Here is a 24,683-nt window from a genome sequence, read left to right as displayed (position 1 = left end):
ATAGAAAGATATTTTTGATCTTTTTTTCGTAATATGTTTTCTTCAAATTCAAAACATTATATTTATTACAATCATAAGAAATTATATACAAAAATATTTACAAATATTATAAATCTAATAAACATATTTTTATGCATAATAATATTAATCGTTAGGGACTTCTTATATTGAAAAGTAACATATTTTTTTAGATTTTCAAATTACATGACATTCCTTCTTCTTTTTTCTTTTTTTTTTTGAAATTTTGTTATTAATATATTTATATAAAAATAAGTTCACTTTAATTATTAAACACATGTTCATATATTATGCTAATTTTGGAGTGATTTTATTGATAATATTTTTTTTTTTTCTGAGCTTACCGACTTGCGGTTATGAACTTGAAAACTATCGCATCGCAACCTATATTCGATTTGCCATCATCTTACTTTAAGAAACAAATATTTTTCTACTGTTTCATAATTAAAATAAATCATTTGTTCTGTGCGTTTTAAATTTTCTGTCGGATATTGAATTTTACTTGCGAATAAATTTTCTTTAATTTACCAATGAAATTTCGACAATTTTCATTTTGGAGAGTGCCCCAGTTCCCTCAAAAAGGCGAACTCTCATTAAAAGGAGTATCATAATGTGCACCGCCTAGGGCTGGGAAATGTCTGAAACTTTTATTAAAAGAAGTTTCACAGTGAACAGCGGGCTGGGAAGTACCTAAGTTTGATTTAGCTTAGTTATATTAACGTTAACATTCTAAAGCAACGCTAAGGTTATTTTGGGACGGACCTCGTAATTTTGAACCGAGGTCAGGACTACACCGGAGCTGGCACGTACCTCTCCACACCACACCACACCAGCGAAGAAGTACCTAAGACTGTTATTAAAAGAAGTTTCACAGTGTGCACCGGGCTGGGAAGTACCTAAGTTTGATTTACTTTAGTTATATTAACGTCCCATTGTAAAGCAACACTAAGGCTATTTTGGGACTTACCTCGTCATTTTGAACCGCGGTCAGATGACGAGGACTACACCTGAGCTGGCACCCACCTCTCCACTCCACATCAGCGGGGAAGTACCTAAGACTTATTGAAAGAAGTTGCATAATGTGCACCACCTAGGGCTGGGAAATACTAAAAACTTTTATTTAAAAATAAAAAGGAGTTTCACAGTGTGCACCGCCTAGGACCGGGAAATACCTAAATCCGCTATTGCGAGACGTGGAAGAAAACTAAAGAAAACGAATCCGACACCGCGAACCACAGAAGAGTGGCAGCCACCACCCGGTGGACCACCACCGGATTCAAGCAAGGGGATCACGGTGGAAGAAAACGAGGCCGAAGACCTTAAACTCCATCCTCGTCTCTCCTTATTTACGCTCTCTGGAATCCTCCTTTGAGGACTCGTTTAAAAAAAGCAACCGCGGAGAAGCAGGCTAAAATTAGCCCGTGGTAGGCACTAGCTGCACGGTGCCAGAGATGCGAGCGAGTGTGCGATGGGTGTGGACGCGCGGCCATGACTTCCCCGCCGGCGGCCGCCCCACAGGGGGGACGCTTCGACTTCGATGACGGGGGCACCTACTGCGGGGGATGGCTCGAAGGCAAGGCCCACGGGCACGGAGTGTGCACTGGTCCCAAAGGCCAAGGAGAGTACAGTGGCCAATGGGCCCATGGATTTGAGGTGTGTGGTGTGTACACGTGGCCCACGGGAAGCGCCTATGAGGGGGAGTGGTCGGCTGGTAAGAGGCAGGGGCTGGGCGTGGAGACGCGCGGCCGCTGGATCTACCGGGGCGAGTGGACAGACGGTTTCAAAGGGAGGTACGGGGTGAGGCAGAGTGTTGCATCGGCGGCCAAGTACAACGGAACGTGGGCCGGAGGACTCCAAGACGGTTACGGATCTGAAACCTATGCCGATGGGGGTAAGTGGACTTCGTTGTCGTTTGTTTACATGTTTATCTTTTGGTGATGTGTGTCTGCATGCTTTTGTTTGGTATGTGAATTGTTTTCAATCAAAAAAATCATATACAGTACATCGAAGTGCTTAATTACTTGAATGAAGGAAAATAAAACAAAAATATTTTGTAACGCGTAGTTTTGAACAGCTGGAACACTTTTTGAGACTTCAACAAATCAAATATTCCATATTTTGTATTCAATACTTCCTTTCTATTATATTGAATACAATATTTTGTATTGAATTTGTACAAGTATTCAATATTTTGAGACTTCAACTATATAAGTTCTGAGACTTCGACAATGCAAAATTTGGATAAGCAGTCTTTTATTTATACAAGTTTTTGTAACGTAAGTAAAGATAGAATACTTCAGAATATTTAAATAATAATAGAAATAGTTATTTTTAATTGTACATGCATATTTTTATACCTTTTTTTTTTCATGTTTAGTATTTTTTGAGACGAAATATTATGAACTATTTTTTTTTAATCGGACAAGATGTTTCACATTTGCATACTGGATAGTCAGCATGAAAATACTTTTAGAAAGTTATTAGCTATCAGACAGACTTAAAAATGTAAATATAATTAAAGATATACCAGTTAACAATTTTTTTAGAATAAAAATGAATAACTCTAGACTTATGAGTTTTAAAATAATAATATAAAATGTTTCATAATTTTTACAAAGTACTTGAAGCTCATATTTTCAGAAACTTTACGATAAATTTTCAATTTGAATGATAACCCTTCCCTTAAAAATTAAAATTATTTATTATTATTTTGGAACTGATTTTTTTTTTTTTTTTTTTTTTTGTAATAGGTATTTTAATTTTTCAAATTTTAAATTGTGATATTAAAATGCTGAGATTTTTTTCCCTCTTCTTTCACTAAGCACATATTATACTTCAGAAACAAAATAAACATTTTCTAATATTAGAAGATAATTTACACAATCATGTCAAAACATTTCGTGTAGGTCCGAAGCTTAATCCATCCTTAAAAAAATAAAACAGATATCATTTTTAGCAAATTAAAGTGAATATTAATTTTTAAATTTTTCAGTCTTCAGTTTTCATTGTCAGTCCATTTATTTTTTAATCATTTGTGATTTTTTTTTAATTGTTACAGAAAATTTATTCAATTCAGATACTTAGGATAAAGCAATGGAGATGTGTTATAATTTCAATCTTGAAGGACGTTTTAACCAGTAAACTGTTTCAACCTCTTTGGAAAAAGTGTATCTAAATTGTCATAAACATATATATATTATATAAATATAATAAATAATTAATTATAAAATAACAATTAAACATTTATTATATAAATATAATAATTGTCATTAAATAAACTTGTCATAACGCAAAATGTGGCACTTTTTCCATGACGAGTATACTCGTCAAAACCAGTTAACGGGTTAAAGACAAAATATTAATAAGTTTATTTCACTTTTTAAAGTTCGAACGGGGGGGGAGGAATAATGTCTGTATCCTAGTTGCCATTTATCTTATTTTTTATGCCACTATACTTCATTAAAGAGAGTTATTTTATTTATTTTCAGATAGAGATTTTGAAAAAAATAATATTATTTACAAAATATAGTTTTACATATGATTAATATTTTAATATTAAAATCTAATGCGGAAATAAAATAATAGATTCTAAAAAAGGTAATGTATTCACAGAAGTTTTTAGATTAAATAATAAAAACTGTATCATAGAGATGTTATTTTGCAGTTGCTTGTCAGTTTATTTGATTTCTTTGACAATATATTTTGCATCCAGATTTGAATTTTACATTTATTACTATCATTATTGAATTAAATGAACTTGTTTGTATAAAATGATGAATGCATTTATGTATTAACAGCAAAGCATAGTACTGAGTTGCCAGGTTTATCAATCGCTCTAAACAAGTTTTACGTTTATCAAGGATTGGTTAAATCTATCTTCTTTTATTTACATAACAAAGACTAGCAGCCTTTGGCATCCAGCTGTTCGGTAGAATTAAGGCTTACTATAATTATCAACTAAATATTTTATATATGGTTTCTTATTATCTTCATCAGAAAATTATTTCTAAACTTCAAGTTTTTATGGTCATATAACCCATACTGTTATAGAAGCTTTATAATCTTGTGTTCATTGTTCTATTTATCTCTCTAAATTTCTGTCAGCTCCCGAAAAAGTTGAACTTGAAACTGGAACAAAATCGACAAAACTTCAATAAATACAAAATAATAATAATGATTTCTTTGAAAGTGAGCGTGATATTTAAAAATATTAGTACATGAAATCGAATCTTTTAGATGTAAAATCTTACGTGTACTATATATAACTTTTTTTTAAACAATTTATGCAATATCTCAAAGAATTAGTTCCCCCAAGGTTGGTTAAGATATTGTTGATTTGACTCGTCTTTATCCTTTAATAAAGAGTGCTGGCGCTCTACAGGCCAAACCGTTTGACCTAATGCTACCAAATTTAGCATATATGTACTTTGAAGGGTAAAAATGTACACTTCAGAGCAAATTTTTTGAAATTTTAATTAAAATTTTAATTAATTACAATAGAAAAATGATTTTTACATCATCTTAAAAATCAAATAATTTCAATTATATCAATTCTTAACATATGCAAAAATCTATATTTTCAATCGGTTTAAAAAATATTTTAAATATATTTTTCAACAGTTTATTTCACCCCTGCAAAATAAAAATAAAATTTAAGCTGCACGAGTACGTTTCACGTGCATGCGATCAAATCAGGTTTTAGCAAATTGCTGCCATCACGTTGACGAAAGTACAAATTGTAAGAATAAGTTAACTCTTGTTATTTTCTTTTTGTGTCTCTTTTTTTTATTTATAATTCCGTGTTGCGGGAACTGTCCGTCTTATTGTATCTCTTCTTTTCAGTGGAACTTCGAATATGGACTAAATTGCATCATCGGAACACTCTGTAACTTTAACTAACTGAAACTCCATCTATAACAGGGGATAATGCGAGTTCGCAAATTGTACAGACTAAGTCTATGGCAAAGGATACCGACGTGCTCTGATTGGTTTAAGCCTTGGCATCTTTTTGGCAATGTTTTACACTCATAATAGTGTAGTTTTTGCTTATTTGGCTCAAACCTTGTACCTCTCATTAGTTTTATGGAAGATACGAGTTAATAACAACACGATCTAATTTTTATTAATATAATTGTTTTCTCTAAATATTACTAGTAATACTACTAATACTAATTATTAATAATAATAATAAATATTTCTAATAATACTAGTAATACAAGTAACTAATGTTGTTTATGCACAGAAGTATAAAAAAACTAAATGAACGTAATTACTCAACATATGATGCAGCAATGAAATAATTCTTATTTTTCTACGATTTCCGTGCCTTTATTAGATAATTTATGCAGTCATTGAAACTTGTTGCTGAACGTTTGTTACTTTCCCATCAACTACATATGGGGAGATGATTACTTAATGCCCAAATCGTATAAATATGTAAGCTTTAACGGAATATGTGCTTTCGCAGCTAATTTTTTTTTTGTTGTTATATCAAAATAATATTAAGAAGAAACACACACATAAAATATTTTTAATAAATTGTAATTTTTATAATTCCTGAATTTAGGTCTCAGGATTTGATTTTTCTGCTGTATATGTGTTCCAGATTAATATTACATGTAAACCATAAAAAAATAAGGGGGGGGGGATAAATTCACAAATTTTATTTATTTTTATAAAAATATATTTCGGTATGGCATCTTTTTGGCAAAACATTGCCAAAAAGATGCCAAGGCTTAAACCAAGCAGAGCACGTCGGTATCCTTTGCCATAGACTTAGTCTGTACAATTTGCGAATTCGCGGGGATAACAGCCATTGATGCTATAAATTCCAATCTCCTACTTCATTCAAGCTCAAGTTAACTCTTATTGCAAACTAAACTTAGAATAATGTAATTTTTAGCACGTGCCTATAAGAAACTAAATAAATATAAAATAAGATATTTTCTAGGAAGATAGGTGCAAGAAAAAGGTTTTCCTATATATGTATTATTAATTCAATCTATCGGTTTTTATCAAGGCAAAGATATTTTATGTATATTATAGGATATCCACTCTAATCGGGTTCCAACACCTAATTTCTAAACAGATAATATTAGACATACACATCTAATAGGAAAAATAATTTAAGTGATATTATATAGAGATTCGGTCCTATGAGTTCTATCAAGTATACTAAAGAGTAAAATATTTTTGAGACCGTAAATTTTTTCTTAAAAAAGAAGATCCACTCAATTAAGACTGAGTAAGTTATTAAAATCTAAACGATTAACGAGAAAAATAAAAAGCGTGATTTTGGTTCGCATCGTTGACCATCTCAAACAAGATACGCCATTCAGTGCTCTGGGGAATCTAATATTTTGAAATTGCTGATTGTCTTAAATAGTGATATTGAAAACTTCATAACTTGGTCAAATTTGATTGTAGAAAACAAAAACGTTTTTTTTTCTCTCTCATTCCTTAGAATCAAAAGACTGTATAAAATTTAAACCGGATTTTTTTCAGAAATATATTTATTGATTAAATCAAAATAAGATGTTATTATTCATAGGGTTTAAATTCTTTAGGAAGCAAAACTAAATGCTATGAATTTTATGATGAATCTAGAGAAATTTTTATTTAAATATGTTACAATATGTTGCTTAAATTATGAAAACTAATCTTTATTGCACTAAATCTTATCCTTCAATGCCAAACGATTCCGTTTTTTATATTCCTATTCTAAAAAAAGTTTGGTTTCAGCAAAATCGTTCTTGTTTCAGTTGTAGTTTAATCACTTCCGTTTCAATTTAAAGCTCAAATTTTACGAGAGCTACTAAAAAATAAGGGAAATACATAGCATAATCAACAGAGCGACGTAAGGCTTTTATAGTAGTGTAAATTATATGATTATCAAAATTTACTTATAAAATTACCTGTGACGTTATTTATGATTGGCACAGAAAGATGAATGTATGATTGCGCATATGTTTGTCTGTGTTAGCACTAAAAATTTTAATTCATTAAAAATGAAGTGAAATTTTGGTGTTTTCTGTAGTAACTTCCAACATATTACAGCGCAAACATAATTTTTACGTCATCTTAAAATTTTAAAAATATTTTTTTTTCAATGATACCAATATTTTATTTTGCATAAAAATTATTCTTCGTCTAATCCCTTTTTAAAAGTAGTTGTAACTTGTTTTCGAACAAGAATACAAAAATATGTATGAATTCTGAACGCATCTAATTGCGAATATTAATAGAAAAACATAAAAATATGTTTGAACTCATGTGTTCAAACACATTTCAAAATGTGTTATGTGTCAAAACAATGTCAATTATCAATTTATTCTTAGATCATTACCTTACATTGCTTACCAATATCAGGAGACAAAGATTTTATACCAAGAGTGTTATATTCTATTACTTTTTATTGAGCCCTCCATTTGTCTCAAACCACGTAGAATGTGAACACGGCCGTTGTTCGATGAATTATAGAAGCAGTTGCTGGTAACGTGTGGAATCAAAATAGGAGGAACTGTACAGGTAGTTTATATACTGCACTGCACGTTTCAAGGATTTATTAGAGAAAAAGTAAGTTAAAGGATATAAGCTGTTATCATAAATTCTTTAATGCCTAACTTAAATACAGGAAACATAAACAAAACATCAAATTAAACCGAAGACCTGATTCTTAAAGAAATTGGTTCAAACTGATTTTATTTTTCACTGATAAATGATTACACAGCTATGAGAAGGTAACCCTAAGATAAGCTATAATAAATGACTGCTTCTGCAATACCTTGCCTTCCTCAATTAATTATGATAAAAGGAAACTAGGTTGGATAGTACGGAAGCCAGGTAGTCACGAACCGGAGACTCGGGAGTGTACTGTACGAGGAAATATCGATTAAGCAAAAAAAAAATAATAAGGGTGGAGGGGACTCAAGTTTACATAAAGTACACAAAATGGTAACACAACTACTGTACACAATTCAACAATGGAAAAAAAAGGAGCATTTGGCGGGGAATATGAGTTCGAGAATTTTGATGAAGTTAATATTGCAAAGAGGAGGGCTTGGTTGAGGAAGGAGATAAAAATTATTCTTTATTGGATGTGGGGAAATCAAATCTTCATTATCTTGCAGAAACTGCAAAAGAGTTTTGGTTTTGATTTTGGGCATTATGTTTGCGATCATGTTGGACCACGAGATCCGTCGGGGTCGTGGCTGGGTTTGCTAAGATGAAAAGATGTGGTGAAAGGGCAGCTAGTGGCATAATGAAGTGGTTGGGTATCCTGACAAACAAGTCAGTCGGAAACAAGTATAATTCAATGAGGTTTTCGAATTGCAACATCTGCAGAGAAATCATTCGATCATGGATCCTAATAGGTTTGTGGCAACACTGGGTAATTTCAACATTTTTTTATTTTATTAGGTGCTTCCATGTATTTTGATAATTTTTTTTTCATTTTAAAATGGCATTTCTTGAGAAAAATTGGTACAATATTCAAAATATTTTTCATTATTTTCTACAAGTTTTCCCCTTTTCTACAATCTTCTACAATTTTCCCCCTTCGAGATAAGTCTCGCGATTGATTGATTATCTTCGAATTGTTTTAGTCCTCCAACCCGTTCTTTGTCACTGACATCGAAATCACCACTCGTAAGTAAGGATTGCGATACCGGTATACTGGGATACCGAATACCGGTATTTTGTACCATTTGTACAATTTTGTACTACCGGTATTCACAAGTTTAAATATCGTTTTTTCTGTATTTACTAGAAATTTTAAATTCTCTCCACTATATGTTCAGGGATCGCCAACAAAGCAAAATAGTATATGTTTTTGTTTTTATGTGTCCCTAACGGGCAAAATGAATTAGACTGTGAATACAAAGTTGCATCGTACAATCAAGAGAATTGACAAAATACTGTAAATAAATAAAGAAATAAAGTAAAATAAAGAACAGAAGAATCCAAATACTGTAGATATAAAAACTTCGGATTCCGACTTTAAAGGCAGTGAAAGTGAGAGTGAGGTAATATTGACAATGAAGATAATGACATTTTAATTGTTGAAGAAGATATTTCTAGTGAGGATGAAATATTAACCCATCAAGAATTGCTTCCTGTAATTTATAAAGTTCGAAAAATTGTTAAGATATTGAAACGTTCCTTTATAAAAAATGCCACATAACAAAAATATATGCTAACTAAAAATAAAACAGAATATATGTTAATATTAGATTCTAAAACAAGTTGGAACAGTTTACTCCTAATGATGGAACGATTTTTGAAATTGAGAAATCCAACCAAAAAGCAATAATCAACTTGAACCTGTAAATTAATTTTTCAGATAGTGAATTCGACTTAATATCCAGAACTCTATCAGCTCTACTTCCAATAAAACTGGCTGTCGAGGCAGTATGTCGGAGAGATTCTAATTTATTAACAACTAATACAACAATAAATTTCATGTTGCAGTCACTGAAAGAACAGCACACATCACTATCTGAAGAATTATATATTACATTGAAAAATCACACAGAAGAAAGGCATACCGAAATAGAAAGTATAGAAAGTGTCTGACGGTATTTACATAATGATTTTAAAAATGAAATTTTATGAATGAAAATGTCTTACGGAATTTTATAATGATTTTAAAAAGGAAAATGAAGAAGAAGAAAAGAGACTAATCATTTCAAATCTGATCAAGTTTATAGTAAATTTTATATATATACTTTGGGAATTTTGAAACTTCGATTTATTATATCCAAAGAGGCCCATTATGTACAGATTAAAAGCGTTAAGCAATACGTCAGTCCACATCGCGACACAATAGCAGAGGAAGTAAGAGAGACCGAAATTTTCCCTTTAATGGTTTTTGCAGTGAGATTTTGATAGAGATTTCGCTAACACGTGTCGATTAGGACAGGGAAATTTCGGTATACTTAAAAGAAATGTGGTAAACATTAAGGATTTTCATCCCTTCACTCGGAGCCTAACAGCCTGCCGAATTAACAATTTTACAGAGGGCGTTTTGAATTAATTAAATAAAAGGAAATGGATCAGCAAATAAGAGAAAATTTTAGCATGTATCTAATATGGGTTAAATTAAGATAAAATTAAGAAATTAAGTAGGATTTAAATTAAATTAAGAGATATCATTACATATAAAATATGATTTAACGTAGAGAAATTCAAACCTCTAGTCTAAAACACCATAACATGATGTTTTAAACTCGATTCGTCTCTCTATATATTATTCGTTTTATTTATACACTAGCCACCTTTGGCGACCAGCTGGTTCGCCAATAATAATGCTTCTTAAAATATTCAATTCATATTTTATGTCACTTGGTGTCATAACAGGTGTTTCAGCAAAATATTTTTAAGCTTCCGATTTTGATAGTTATATAATTCACTTATACTATTATGTAGAACTTAAGCCGTTATCCTTTAAAAACTGTTTTAAAAACTTTCTGTTTCGCATTTAAATATTTCTGCTTTTGTGTATATGATTTTAATCCAATTATTTGTAAGCTATTTTCAAGAGAGCTTGATGCTAAATTAAACGTAATATATTATTTTCATCAAAACTGAAAAAATTGAATTTTTCTCGTAAATTTATTAGGATGTTTTTATTTTCTATTTTCTACATGCGTAGCATGTAATGCGAAATTAATATAATACTTCATACTTCAAAATTTTGATGAATCTCCATATTTCTAACGCCCTTGAGTCCGGAAAAAACCGTATTAGGAATTCAATATTTTCAATCAGCGTATAAATAAATATGATAATTGAAATCTAATTTTAAAATGAAATTTTAAATCAAATAAATTTTTGTAGTAGCTCCTAGTATCAAATCGGGCCGTCTTGGCCTGATGGAAAAGTCTCGGCCGATTCTACCGGAGAACCATCATGTAAGCGGGTCTGGTGAGCGTTAAATCCATCAGGGCCAAACGTCCTCCTCCTGGTGTGGTGTGGAAGTTTGGAGAGGGGGTGCCAGCTAAGGTATCGTCATCGTCCTCTGGTTCAAATTTACGAAGTCCGTCCCCAAATATCCCTAGGGTTGCTTTAAAACGGGACGTTAATATAACTAAACCAGTATCAAATCGACATACGAGGTGTATCATAAATAATGCTCATAATTTTGAACAAAATAACAATAGAACAATGCAATGAGTGACAAAATAAAATGAGAATGAAAATATAGCCTTGTTTACTATTTTTTGAAGTAACTGCTATTTATTCTGAAAATTTGTCCTAGCACTGGCTCAGTTTGAAAATTCAGTTCATCTTTTAGAAGATTCTTCTATCTTCTTTTAGAACATTTTCGGTAGCGAATAGAATCATAGTCGCACTGCCCGTTTCAAGTCAGAGTCAAGTTTCGGCCACCAGGTAACCTCTTCATGGATGAGAAACAGACGGAAATCTGAGGGTTCAAAGTCCGGAATGTATGGAGGGTGTTTCAAGATTTCCCAATCAAAATCTTTGTACTTTTGCATGAATGAAGTTTAAATTCTTCTCGAACTGTCCGGAAATGGAATCGTCAGATTTTTAATTTTGGACCCATGAAGAGGCTTCTCGACGGTCAGAAATTTGACGACGACTCAAGAGGGCCACACGACAGCTGTTTTGCTTACGGCCAACAAAATTTTAAAAGATCTGCATTTTTAATTTGATTCAGCATTGGAACAAATTCTACAACTTACAATAAATAGAAGTTATGTCAAAAATTAATAAATTGGAATTGCTTTTATTTATGTTTCATATTATATTTCATTATATTTTTTATTATTGTGTTCAAAATTGTGTGCGTCATTTATTGATATCGACTTGTAACATTTTAGGACAATTGTCCATTTGTGGAAATTGTCTGAATTGCCTAATTCCAAAATTATGTATGTTATTGATAAGGCTTCGTAACATTTTAGAATAAAAATTATACCTTTGGTCAAATGTTATTGCATCTATATCACTTTAACTGCTTTCATAAAATTATTAGTGATTATAAATTTGTATCTAATTTCTCATTTATGGGAATTTTCCATACTTCTATAATAACGGTAACTTTAACAAATGTATTTTCACTTTCTCGTATGAATAAGGTTAGATATAATATCCTTGAATTTACATCCAATGGCAGATTTCCAACAAGGCAGACCAGACTGACCAGAGTCGCTGGACTCAAAAAGGAGCCTAACTCATGACTCGCATAGTCTCTAATAAAAGTGAATTTTCCCCATTCGAAGGTAAATTCGGCATAAAACTATAATTTCAGTCAAAAAATCATATACCAAATTTGATGTATTTATATCATTGCGTTTTTGATTTATTACATTTACATGCTTCTGAACGAACAGACCGATAGACATTGAATCCCTCGTTGGATTTAGCTCGAATTTTGATAGGTGTACACTGCAGATATTGAAAAAGCCTTTCCCTGATTACAAAACTCTTTGTATAAGTACTATTGGCGCATTATAGCCAAGTTATAGCCATTGAGACATAAACCACAATATCCTATCTAATCCAATAAATACTGTAATAATTTAGAGTATAATTATTTTAACTTTATAAAGTTTCTTTACATTAGAAAGACATTTGTAAAGTTTTAAATAAAACTACATTCGTTAGTAAGTTTCAGTGTGGGAACCCTTAGTAGCTCAAAGAATGTCAAGGAAATATTCCAGTTATCGCCAAATATTTCGGCGCTCGCACTGGGCAAAGCATCAAATTTATTAGGTACTTTTCTGTTAGCCGGACGCAAATGTCACCCATTGTGAACCAAACGTGAATTTGGGGGAAATCTACAATATTTGGCGATTTTTCGCTTCCGCCCGGCTAACGGAAAATTAACATTTTTTAGTATCTTCAATTAGCCTTATAAACTCTCTGTCTTTTACGTAATCCTGAAATTGACATTGAAAAGTAATAACCGATTTGAATTTTTTTTAAAAGGAACAGACTGAATTTTTTCCTTCAATGACGCCATTTTGATAAGTACCAAGTCCTTCCGGTGGTGTGGTTTGTTGTGGAAGTTTGGAGAGAGGGGGTGCCAGCTTAGGCTTCACCCTTGTCATCTGATTTGGGTTCAAAATTATGAGGTCCGTCCCAAAATAGCAGTGATTTTACATTTTATACTTATCAAGTTTAGTTTAGTTTAGTTATATTAACATCCCGTTGCTTTAAAAACGGGATGTTAATATAACTAAACTAAACCAAACTTGATAAGTATAAAATGTAAAATCACTGTTTCTGAGTTAGCGATGCTATCTGTAAGACTGAAAAAAAGTAACAATATGGCTCATCTATAGTAAAAATAGCACATTATTATTTTGAATGATTCTTTTGTAATAATTTTTTGAAGTCAGGGAATGATTTTATGATTACCCTGTAATCATAAAGTCATGTATATATGTGATTACCGCCCCCCCCCCCTCCTCAATACCCACGGTAAATAAACAAAAACATTTTTCCAAAGTTTATAAAATGAATGTGCTGCGGTGGTTTGGTGATAAGTCTTCGGAACCAGAGGGTTTCAGGTTCGAGACCTGATTTCACCGAAAAACCGTCATGTAAGTGATACGGTGCACATTAAATCCGCCGGAGCCAAACGTCCTCCCGCTCATGTCATGTGGAACTTTGGAGAAGGGGTGCCAGATCAGGTGTCTTCCTCGTCAATTAACCGCGATTCAAAATTACGAGAGCCATTCGAAAATCGTCATAGTATTGCTTTAAAACGGGACATTAATTAAACTAAGCTTATTAAAAGAATATAAAAACATGAAATTACTTTGAATCATTAGCATGCTGATTAAGATAAAAATGCATTGACTTGTGAAAAAAAATAATGGTCGGTTCGTTAGCCACTATTTAAGATTTTGAGTGAAAATTCTTGATGCAGTTAAATATGATGCATTGCTGTGTTCAAAATTAAAAGTTAATAAAATATAAATGTCCATCCTTGTAGTTTTGCTTTTGCTTTAATATCATTTATGTTCACTTTCATTTCTTTCTGTGTTGAATTCGGCATTAGCTTCACTTTAATGTTGACAAGCAACATTTGAGGAAATAAATTTTTTTTGTAGACATTTTATTTTTGAGTTGGATTCCCCCCCCCCCCTCTTTTTTCAAAAATTTCTGTAACAATACATAGCGTTTGAAATTTTATTCCGTCTCCACAAATAAGAATACATTTTTTTCAGAAATGAAATGCTAATAAATAAAATAAACTAGCCGCTTTTGCGGACCAGTTTGTTCGCCTAGATTAGTGACTTTTCAGGCTGTTTATGTGGACGCATTTCTTTAAAAAAAATCTGTAAAAATCTTTCACTTTATAATTCAATACGAACAAACACATGAATTCCATTAAAACAATTTGTAGCAAATAACAGAGTGTGATATTAAATAAAAGTGTAAGTGAAAACCTTAACACGGATTGATTGAATGGCAAATGCTTGAATGTTTTAGAGGAGAGTTTAGATCCCATAAAATGTTTGTTTCGGAGAGTGTATCAAATTGAATTAAAAATATTATTAAAGTTAAATGAAAAATGGTACGAAAATGAAATTGAAATAATTGAAAAGGTAATTTTGTTTAAGATAATACAAAATTTTTTTTATATGATAATTATTTTAAAAGATGAGTATCAGTTTCAGTACGCAAGTCATAACGATTACGGCTTGACTTAAGACTAAAATAGGACGCCAAAATTGAAACATTTTGAAGAGATTTCACGCCAAATATAATGCTATACAATTTTTATAGCTACTTTAAAAACATTGTATTAATATTTCTGGTATACATTCAAGACTGCAGACTTTTAGAGAATTTTTGGATGATTGGCATGATTTCGACTTGCTTGGCGAGAAACCGTACATTAATCTTTAAGTCTTATCTCGATTTCCTATCTGGCAGTGGTTAAGCCTATTTTTGCACTTGATAAAACTTTTTGTTTGAAGCCTATTTCTTTTATATCTTCTTTCCTCTGACTGAATATGGCGAACTATCTCTATAAAGCATTTAATAATATTTTGTTGCTCCATTCATTAGCTAAGCGAAGCGTTTGATTCAGTACAGTCGGAAAAAATGTTCAAAGAATGAAACAGTCTAAAATTCGTATGACGTTTTGTTTATATTTGGCTGTTGACTTTCAACAGTTAGTAATAAGATCTATTTCTGTGCCACGTTCGTTAGTGTTTTATATATAGAGAGATAAGTTGAATTATAATTTAAGGAAGGAACAAATTTACAAGCTGTTCTTTCAAGGAAATTAAAAACAAAACTTACTACATTCTTTAATTTTTTACTTTTTAGAATTTTTTTGTAAATTTTTGTATAGCTTTTCCATTTTATGGTATTGCTTCCTTTTCTACAGCTAATAGTGACACATCTATGCAGTAAGACTTTTGTCCTTATAGTACGAGCTTCAGCTTTTTAGTAATATTTTCTCCCTTTTTTTTAAACTTTTAATTCATTTCATTTTGTTTAAAATTCAAACTATAATTTTATTTAATTTTAGTATAAAATAAATAAAAAGCCAGTGAAAATATTCTCCAAACTTTTTTCATACAGTTATTGAATTTTGTTTCCAGACCCGGTATATCAAACAGATAAAATGGGAAACTGTCTCGCATTTTGGGGTCGCAAAGTTTCGATTTTTTTTATTGCAATATCATTATAGTTATTTCATTTCCTCCTTTATTTGATTTATAAGGGTTGATCATATTATCCTTGATTTTTATTCGAATAAAAATCTTATTAGTATTTTTATTTAAAATAATTCATAAGATTTTTTTCCGTGCTTTCATTCGATATTATATTAGTGAAACTCACTGTATGTATATATAAATTAATTTTGTAAATTCGTACCTGAAAAGAAAACATTTTTGGAATAAACTTCAATTCGTTTTTCCACGGGAGGGCATAATTTGAGCATGGAGGATAGCAATAATAGGTGTCTGTTTATATCGCCTTACAAGAGCAAAGTATAACAAATTTTTCCCTTAGTAGTTTTACTAAGAGATCCATTCAGGAATGGGCAGGTCGACTTTAGGAAAGGGAATAGTGGGAAACTTGAATATATGATTGATTGATTCATTCAGTAATTTCTATATTTTTAGAATTATATTATAATAACAGTAAAAATAATGTTTAAAAACTATTTTGATTCATCTACTTATTTATTCTTTAGATATCTTGTGTACTTCTGACAATGACTTGTTACTAAAATGAGGAACATTTTGTATTTTTTAAACGCATAAATCTTTTAATTAAAACAGTCTGATATTTTTATTTTGCTGGATCCTTTTTGCATTAAAATTATATGAACTGAATAACAATAATTAGCAACAATAAGAAGCACAAACTCTAATCAATTGAAAATAACATTTATCTTTTATGTTTCTCAATGATTTTTAACAGCTATTATTAATAAAATGAATTTTCATTTAACTATCGCATTTTGATTCTATTAAAGCTTTTAAATAAGATAAATATACGAAGGCAAAATCAAACTTCAATTACAATTTTTTTATTGGTCCAGAATTTTGTAAGGCAATGTTTTTTATAATATTAACATCAAGCTTTTAACAAGAGCAGTGGTTCGGAAAGACAAGCACACTACAAACTCAAAGGGAAAAATTTTAAGATTTTTTTTCATACTTTTAAAGAAAAATATGAATAAGTGATCAACAAAAATATGCTGAGTTTGTGATTCTGTTATTTGACTTTTTTAGTTCACTGAATAATCCTCAACATATGCAGTGGAATACATTTTTTTGTACGAACTTTGTCGATAAAACTATATTTACATTTTATTCAAATAGCTTTACAGAAATCTTGGTAGCATGCCGAAATCGCTGACGTATGCCACTGCCGTTCTCATCTTTTCAATTGTATACAAAATACTGCTTTTTTTCTCGCACCGCGCGCATGCGTCCTCGTGAAACGAATGCTTTTCAACCATGCTTGTAATTAAAACAGCAGAGCGGAAGATTTGGCGAGCGCGTTGAACGCCAACGTGTCTTTTGACGTGAAAATTGGCGTCGTGCCAAAGGGAGCTTTAAGCTTCAAGTACATCACGCAGCTTTCTGCATGTAAATTTATAAAAAGAGGGACCGCGAAGATTTTAAGAAGACGCGAGGTGTTGCACGGTGGAAAAGTGAAACAGATAACGCTTGTTCGCATCAAAAAAAAAAAAAAAAGAAGAAAGAAGTTTTTTCCTGTAGTTTTAACATTGAGGGTGATAAAATAAGCAAACTTTTAAAAATGGCGGAGAATTTGTTTTTATTTGAAAACTAAATTATAAAATAAGAAATGATTAAAATCATATGTTAAGCTTCTAAAAATTAGAAATCTTTATATAGTTAGGTCATACAAGTCCTTAAAAAAATTAAACAAATACTGCTTTCAATACAGTCGCAAGGGGGGGGAAGCCCCCAGCGTTATTTTGCTGTCAATCACGTATTTGATAACTAAAAGTAACATTTTAAAACTAGTAACGAATACTAAAAGATGCTGTTCCTAAAATGATTGTAAGGGGCTGTCTACATATTTAAAATTGTGTAGACTTTGAAATTTTCCAAGACAACACCCGTTTTCGATGTAATAAATAGATTCCACATGAAAAAAATTACCCAGAATATAATTTTTTATTAATATTATTACATGATTACGTCTGGAAGTAAATGTAATTTATAAGAGATCGTTTCCATATTTGGATGTCCGAGTTTTAGATATTCTCTGGACGTCAGTGATAGTATCTTTCGTAAAGACATTTTAAAAGCATCTGTAAATTTACAATATGTAAATTAAAATCGTTTGTTACTTCATTTGTGACAAAATTTTTACAGTAAGCATTTCTGGAAACAGTATTTTTTTTTTTTTTTTGCTAAGAACTATTTAAAAGCTTTGAAAGCTACAATTTTTATCATAGTAAGCTCTATAATTAAAAAAAAATTCTGAAATATCGATGCCTTAAACCTTTATTTGGGACTTATATAATTCTTAAACTAGCAAATCTTACAAAAATGGAAATCTAATAAACGACTACGCATTATCAAATTCGTTATTAAAATTCACGATGTCAATAAAAAAAAGGATAAAATCTTAAAAAGCAATAAAGTATTGAAATGGTCAATCAAAATATATTCGACCAATTCATTGATGAATGAGGTTAAAATGAAACTATATATTTTCTTTTTTCAAACATCCCGACTTCCCATCTTTGTTTCACAATTTGTTTTGAATGAGTGTGATATGTTTAATGCTAATACATATTTTGCATGCTTTTTTTTAAAAAATATCCGTTTTCTTAAGCTTCAAACTATATCTTGCAGAGCATCTTCAATTCTTAAAACTAAAATAATTCTCCAAGCATTTTAGAATCCCATCGACTTGTTTATTCTTTCAACTTAACAGCGTACATTACAAACATTTCCAGATTCCAAAAGGTTTACAATTGATCATCAGCTATTATACAAAAAATAAACGAAATAATATTAACAAAATATGTTTATCAAAGAAAAAATCGTTTGCTTTTACTTTTTAATAATATTTTTTGAAATAAAAGTAGTAGCAGTTATAAAATGTCTGATAAGGAATCGTCTGCTAAATGTCTATTAACCGATTAAGATTATGATATTAACCGAACAACATACTTCATAAGCAAATTATTGGCATTCTGCACTGGTTGTAGTGATAGAATGGTTGTCGGTCTTATTACTAAAAGAGCACAGTTCCCCTTCTTTTTACTTTATCGTATACAAATTACCGAAGAAGAATGATAATCGTCAAAACATTTCGAACCCCATATTTTGACGAATCTAGATAGACCACACCGAGTTCGATAAACATATTTTTTGAAAAATATCTGAATGCCTGCGACAAAAATAATTCAAAAACGCTTTGAGCAAAACAGATGAAAATAGACCGATATGTGGTCTTTACACTAAAATGGTAGATTTCAAATTTTGAGCAAAACCCTTTCAGAGGATGTCTATCTGTCTAGCTGTTCGAATATAAATTACCATAATAATGTAGTGAATAGCTTAAAAGCCAGTTAACAGCTACGTTACACGAGCAATTGATTTTGTATTGGGGTCATGTTACTGGCCTGCAAACCGCAAGGTCTCAGGTTCTATCCTCGCTCATAACAATCCGCACATGCAGCAAACACACGCTCGCCATAACGCTTTGCGGTACTCAGATGGGTACAGGCACATTAAGACTCAACAGCCATATCGTTCGTCTCACCTGCGACTCACTGGAGGGAGAGTCTGTGGTGAATAGCTTATAAGCCAGTTAATAGCTACGCTACACGAGCAATTGCTTTTGTATTGGGGTCATGTTACTGGCCTGCAAACCGCAAGGTCTCAGGTTCTATCCTCGCTCATAACAATCCGCACATGCAGCAAACACACGCTCGCCATAACGCTTTGCGGTACTCAGATGGGTACAGGCACATTAAGACTCAACAGCCATATCGTTCGTCTCACCTGCGACTCACTGGAGGGAGAGTCTGTGGTGAATAGCTTATAAGCCAGTTAATAGCTACGCTACACGAGCAATTGCTTTTGTATTGTGGTCATGTGACTGGACTGCGAACCACAAGGTCCCAGGTTCTATCCTCGCTCATAACAATCCGCCACAATAACTAGAACACAAAATGAGCAACATGAATAAATAGATACAGGTACACAGGTTTAACATCCATAATGCAGACACCTATCAAATTTTGAGCCAAATCCTACAACAGATTGACGGTCTGTCGGTCTGTACTTTCAGAAGTGTGTAAACTGGATAACTCAATAACGCAATGACTTAAACATATCAAATTTAGTATGTTAAACTGTGCCAACAATTGTAGTTTTGTGTCAAATTTTGGTTCCAATCATTTGGGAAAAAAACGCTTCAAAAACATAAATTCGATGTTAGAATACAATTAACCGCATCTCAGGGATTAACCACCAAAAAAAGAAGCCAAGGGCAACACGATGGATTCAGTAAAAATGCGAAATTCACACCAAAGTTAACATTTTGTAACTATTGTACGCCAATGCCATGCAAGGCATTCTCTGTCTTACCCAATGTCTACATGTTTTTGAACGGGGGAGAGGGACTTCTAACGGAGAGTATATGAGAAAGATTTTGGGGAGGGTTATTTTTTTTGTTTCAGTCCATAAAAATGCCAAGTTTTAGAATTTTTGCATTGGTTTCGTCTTTTCCGATCGATTTGCTAGCCCCAAGAATATAAAATCCTTGTTTTGATGAGTCATATAAAAAACAATGACGTAATAAGATTTTAATAGATCTCTCTTCTGAATTTAATCTTGCTTCCAAAAGCATTTGAATAAATTTTTATTTTAAAAAAACTGGAAAATTAAAAGATTAATTCTTCCCAAACAACAACATATTGTTCTGGAGGAATATATATATATATATATTTCGTGCAGGTCTAGTTGGCGTACAGAATTTGTCAAAGAAGGTTTCATGTGCTTGCATGGGCAATCAGATCGAACAAACGGTTTCAAGGTCATTGGGAACTATTGGAGAAAATAGAGGGAATGCAAGAAGACTTTCCATCATCGGCCGTGTTTATTTAGCTTAACAGTAGGTACCACACGGCCTAGGACAACAAAATGCCTAAATTCTTCACTACTTCAAATGTTGATGTACACACACTAATGGATAATAATACACTCGCTAACTAAAATCGAATTTCTGTTATCTGGCAATTTGATAAAATAATATTAGAGAGGATATTGCTGGCAGAGAAAGCTATATTTATTTTATGTGGCCCTGATTGATTTCATCTTCTGACGACGCAATTAAAGAATTTTGACCGTAATTGTTCCTTAATATATCTCTCTTTTTCTATTAATATATGATTTATATGCAACGTATATGTAAATATTTAAATTTATTCGCCTTATAAAAATATGTTACTCGAACTCTAGCCTTCATTTTCACATTTTTCCTGAACAAGAATTAAAATGTGATTTCCAATTAACAACGGTTTCTCTCGTTTTTCAGTTTAGTTTTTTTAGTTTAATTTTATTAACGTCCCGTTGTAAAGCAACACTAGGACTTTTTTCGAGTTGGACCTCGTCATTTTGAACCGAGGTCAGATGACGAGGACAACAGGTACCCCCCTCTCCACACCCCACCAGCGGGAGGGCGTTTGGCTTCGACGGATTTAACGTGCATCAGACCCGCTTTCACGATGCTTCTTCGTTGGAATCGGGTCTCGAACCTAAAACCCTCCGCTTCCGAAGTCGAGACCTTACCACCAGACCACCGAGGTCCCTCGTTTTTCAAGGAAACCATTTCATGCATACGGGAAATTTAATTAATCCGTTACTTTAACATAAATTATATTTAATGTTAAAGTCAATTAATTAAGCCTCTTAAATTTTAAAAATAAATTATTTTGTTGAAAAAATTTATAATTATCAATTCTGTTATACCATCAATTTGAATCAGTGGAATACAGTTCTCCACACGGGCTTAACATTGATTGGGGAGCGCTAAGGTAGTTGTTGGTAAATTGATTCCGTTTCATGCAGCAAGGGTCAAATACGGCACGTCTTATCTTTGATATGCTAATGGCATATTTATATGCGAATACTCACTATTTGGAATAGATAACCATATCACACAATCAAGGTCATGTGACCAAACCTGAGCAATTCAGCAATATTAACTCTAAATACTTCAAAATGGGCCAAGTTATTCATAAATCGTCGTTTTGACATCCATAAACTTTTATTTTACTTTTCTTTAGATTGCAATACCTAAATTTGAAGAATACAGAATTAAAAATATGTATTTACAAAATTTTATTTAAACCAATGGGAATAGTCACACAAAAACTTTCTTGCATACTTTCTAATAAAGATTTTATCCCAGGAAACGCAACGCAGGGCAATGCCGTTCAAAAATCACAAAACCTTATTAACCTTTGGCTTGAATTTTGTATTTTTACCGAATCTATTGTGTGATTCTTGGCGTGATTTTAAGATATTAATACCAAGCTAGTTAACAGAATCCGAATTAGTATTTTCGATGCGCTTTTTCCCATTCGATTGAAATCAGAATTTGACACAGAACTAAAATTGTAGACACAAAATCTGATACATTTAAGTTATGTTTTTCAATATATCGCTTTTTAAGCTTTTGAAAGTACAGGACAAAAGACTGCCAACCACTCGTTGAATTTGGCTAAAAATACAACACTATAGATGTAAAGTTTGTGTACTGAATTTTATCCATGAAGCTGTCTTCATTTTTTAGTTACCGTATTAACTTAAATGCTGACATCCGGACAGATTTCCTCTGAATGGATTTTAATCAAAATTTGGTGTAAAAAACTATATAAAATTTCATTCGTCTGACTCAAAGCATTTTTGAGTTTGTTAAGAGACGTTACTGCCATGTGAATTAGTTACTATTGAGATTCAATAACTTAATTGAAAGAATCAATATAAATTCGAATAAAAATAATTTTCACCATTATTTTTAGCTATCCACAATCCATTTGCTTATTGGTGCTGAGATAGCAGGAAAATTGATGACTGGAAAAATCCTCAATTTAACTTGTGGATTAACTGCCACTGAGACTTTACTTGGTTGGACACTTATGGGAAGATCACCAAGCAGTTCAGACTCTATAAGCATGACAGTGACAAACTTACTTATAAAAGATTATAATATAAGTGACTTATGGAAGTTAGAAGCCATTGGAGAATTACTAATCCTGCTGAATCGAAAAAGAAGACTGAAATGCATCAAGGTACTTTAGATTATTTTCGAAGCACTCTTACGATTAATGAAGAAGGGGGTACGTAGTCGCTTTACCTTGGGTATTAGAATCATCCCGGCTCCCTGACAATGACCGAAAAGCGACTTTCTTCTGTTTATAAAAAACTTGTAGAATCTGAGAAGGTTGGAGTTTATGCAGATGTCTTTAAAAAATGTATTGCTGACGGTGTCATTGAAGAAATCGAAGAAAAAAAAAAGAGTTAAATGTATACTCTTTGTTTGTTTTGTCTTGTTTTTAAAGAGAACAGCATTACTACGAAATTGAGGCCAGTTTTCGATCTACACGCATAAAGGGTAGCAGCTGCACGTATAAAGGGTACACTCTCACTGAATGCCTGCTTATAAAGTGGTCCTAATTTAATTGAAATTGTTCCTTCCCTACTGAATCGTTTCCGGAAATTTCCTGTTGGAATAGCATCAGACATTGAAAAGGCATTTCTTCAGATCGGAATCAGAGAGAGGGACAGGGATTATCAGCGATTTTTATGGAAAACCAAAGACAAGGGAATGAAAATCTACAGACATCGTAGAGTTGTGTTTGGTGTCACCTGCAGTCCATTCCTATTAGCGGCAACTTTGAATTACAATCTGGAAAAAGCCCCAGAAGAGCTCTTTAATACTGCAGAAATTTTGCAGAATTCATTTTATGTGGATAATTGTGTCTGCAGTTTGAAGAATACAGATGAAGCAAATAAATTTATAGCTGAATCGCAAGCGTTGATGTCTTTAGGAAAATTCAATCTACTAGGCTGGCAATCAAATGCTTCACTTGAAATTATCGATCAACCCGACAAACACCAAACTGTACCCTTATTGGACCTAAACTGGGTCCTAAAACAAGATACTCTGTCTTGCATCATAAACTGCCCGAAAGATGAAAACCTGGCTCTTTCTAAAAGAGGTCTGCTTTCTTTGGCTCAGAGTATATTTCACCCTTTCGGTATATCTTCACCCGTAACCATCATTATAAAGTTTATGCTTCAAGAATCCAGGAATCTTGGACTTAAATGGGATGATGCCCTGCCAGAAGGTCTATCCAAACGATTTTGTAACTGGTTGAAGGGTATAAAGAATCTTTCAGAGGTTAAAATACCTCGGAGGATAAAACTGAGTCAAGGTGAAAAAGAAACCGTCAGTCTTCATGCCTTTTGTGATGCAAGTGCTAAAGCGTATGCCACTTGCATTTTCCTAAGAGTGGAGTTTCGTGGTGAAGTATTTGGTAGCTTTGTTCAGTCAAGAGCTGGATTATCGCCTTTAAAGAACTTAACGATCCACCTTGAGCTTCCTTCCTCGCTGCCAACGGAAAATTTCTTACTAGCGCTGAGGTATTTTATTGCACGACGTGGACGACCTTCAGTAATATACTCGGATAATGGAACAAACTTTGTTGGAACAAGTAGACTACTCCATTGTATTAATTGGCAATAAGCAGTAGAAGAAGAGAAAAAGAAGGAAATCAGTGGGAAATTTTTACCACCATCAGCGCCATGGTGGGGAGGATGGTAGGAGCGCCTTATTGCCCTAGTAAAAGACCTTCTGAAGAAAGAATTGAACTACGAAGAATTGAATACGATTCTATGCGATTGCGAAGACATCGTAAATTCCAGACCCATTATCTACCTTTCAGAACACGATGATTTGGAACCTATAACACCATTTTTATTCCTCAGAGAACATAGAGAAAATGGAATTCCAGATCTTGACCACTTGGAACTATCTCCTGAGTATTTTCGCAAGAAGATCTCAGAAGTCGATTCCGACTGGAATACTTGGGGTAGCTGAGGCAACAATCTAAAAAAGATGATAAAAACCCACGATTTCAAGATGGGAGAAGTGGTTATTGTCGAAAT

General features: G+C 32.4%; 1 protein-coding gene across 1 annotated transcript in view; it reads left to right on the top strand.

Moving 5' to 3' along the window:
• The first annotated feature begins 1,466 nt into the window (after nt 1-1,466).
• The window catches only part of LOC129957097 (junctophilin-1-like), a 135,060-nt gene continuing 111,843 nt past the window's right edge, over nt 1,467-24,683 (top strand). Inside the window, exon 1 of the mRNA XM_056069241.1 lies at nt 1,467-1,909. Within this exon, the coding sequence (XP_055925216.1) occupies nt 1,507-1,909 (403 nt within the window). The 5' untranslated portion in view covers nt 1,467-1,506. The remainder of the gene's footprint in view (nt 1,910-24,683) is intronic.

The sequence above is a fragment of the Argiope bruennichi genome, chromosome 11 (genome assembly GCF_947563725.1).
Source record: "Argiope bruennichi chromosome 11, qqArgBrue1.1, whole genome shotgun sequence".
In the NCBI taxonomy this organism is placed as follows: Eukaryota; Metazoa; Arthropoda; class Arachnida; order Araneae; family Araneidae; genus Argiope; species Argiope bruennichi.
Note: the sequence above shows the minus strand (reverse complement) of the source record. Positions and strands in the feature narration are given on the sequence as shown.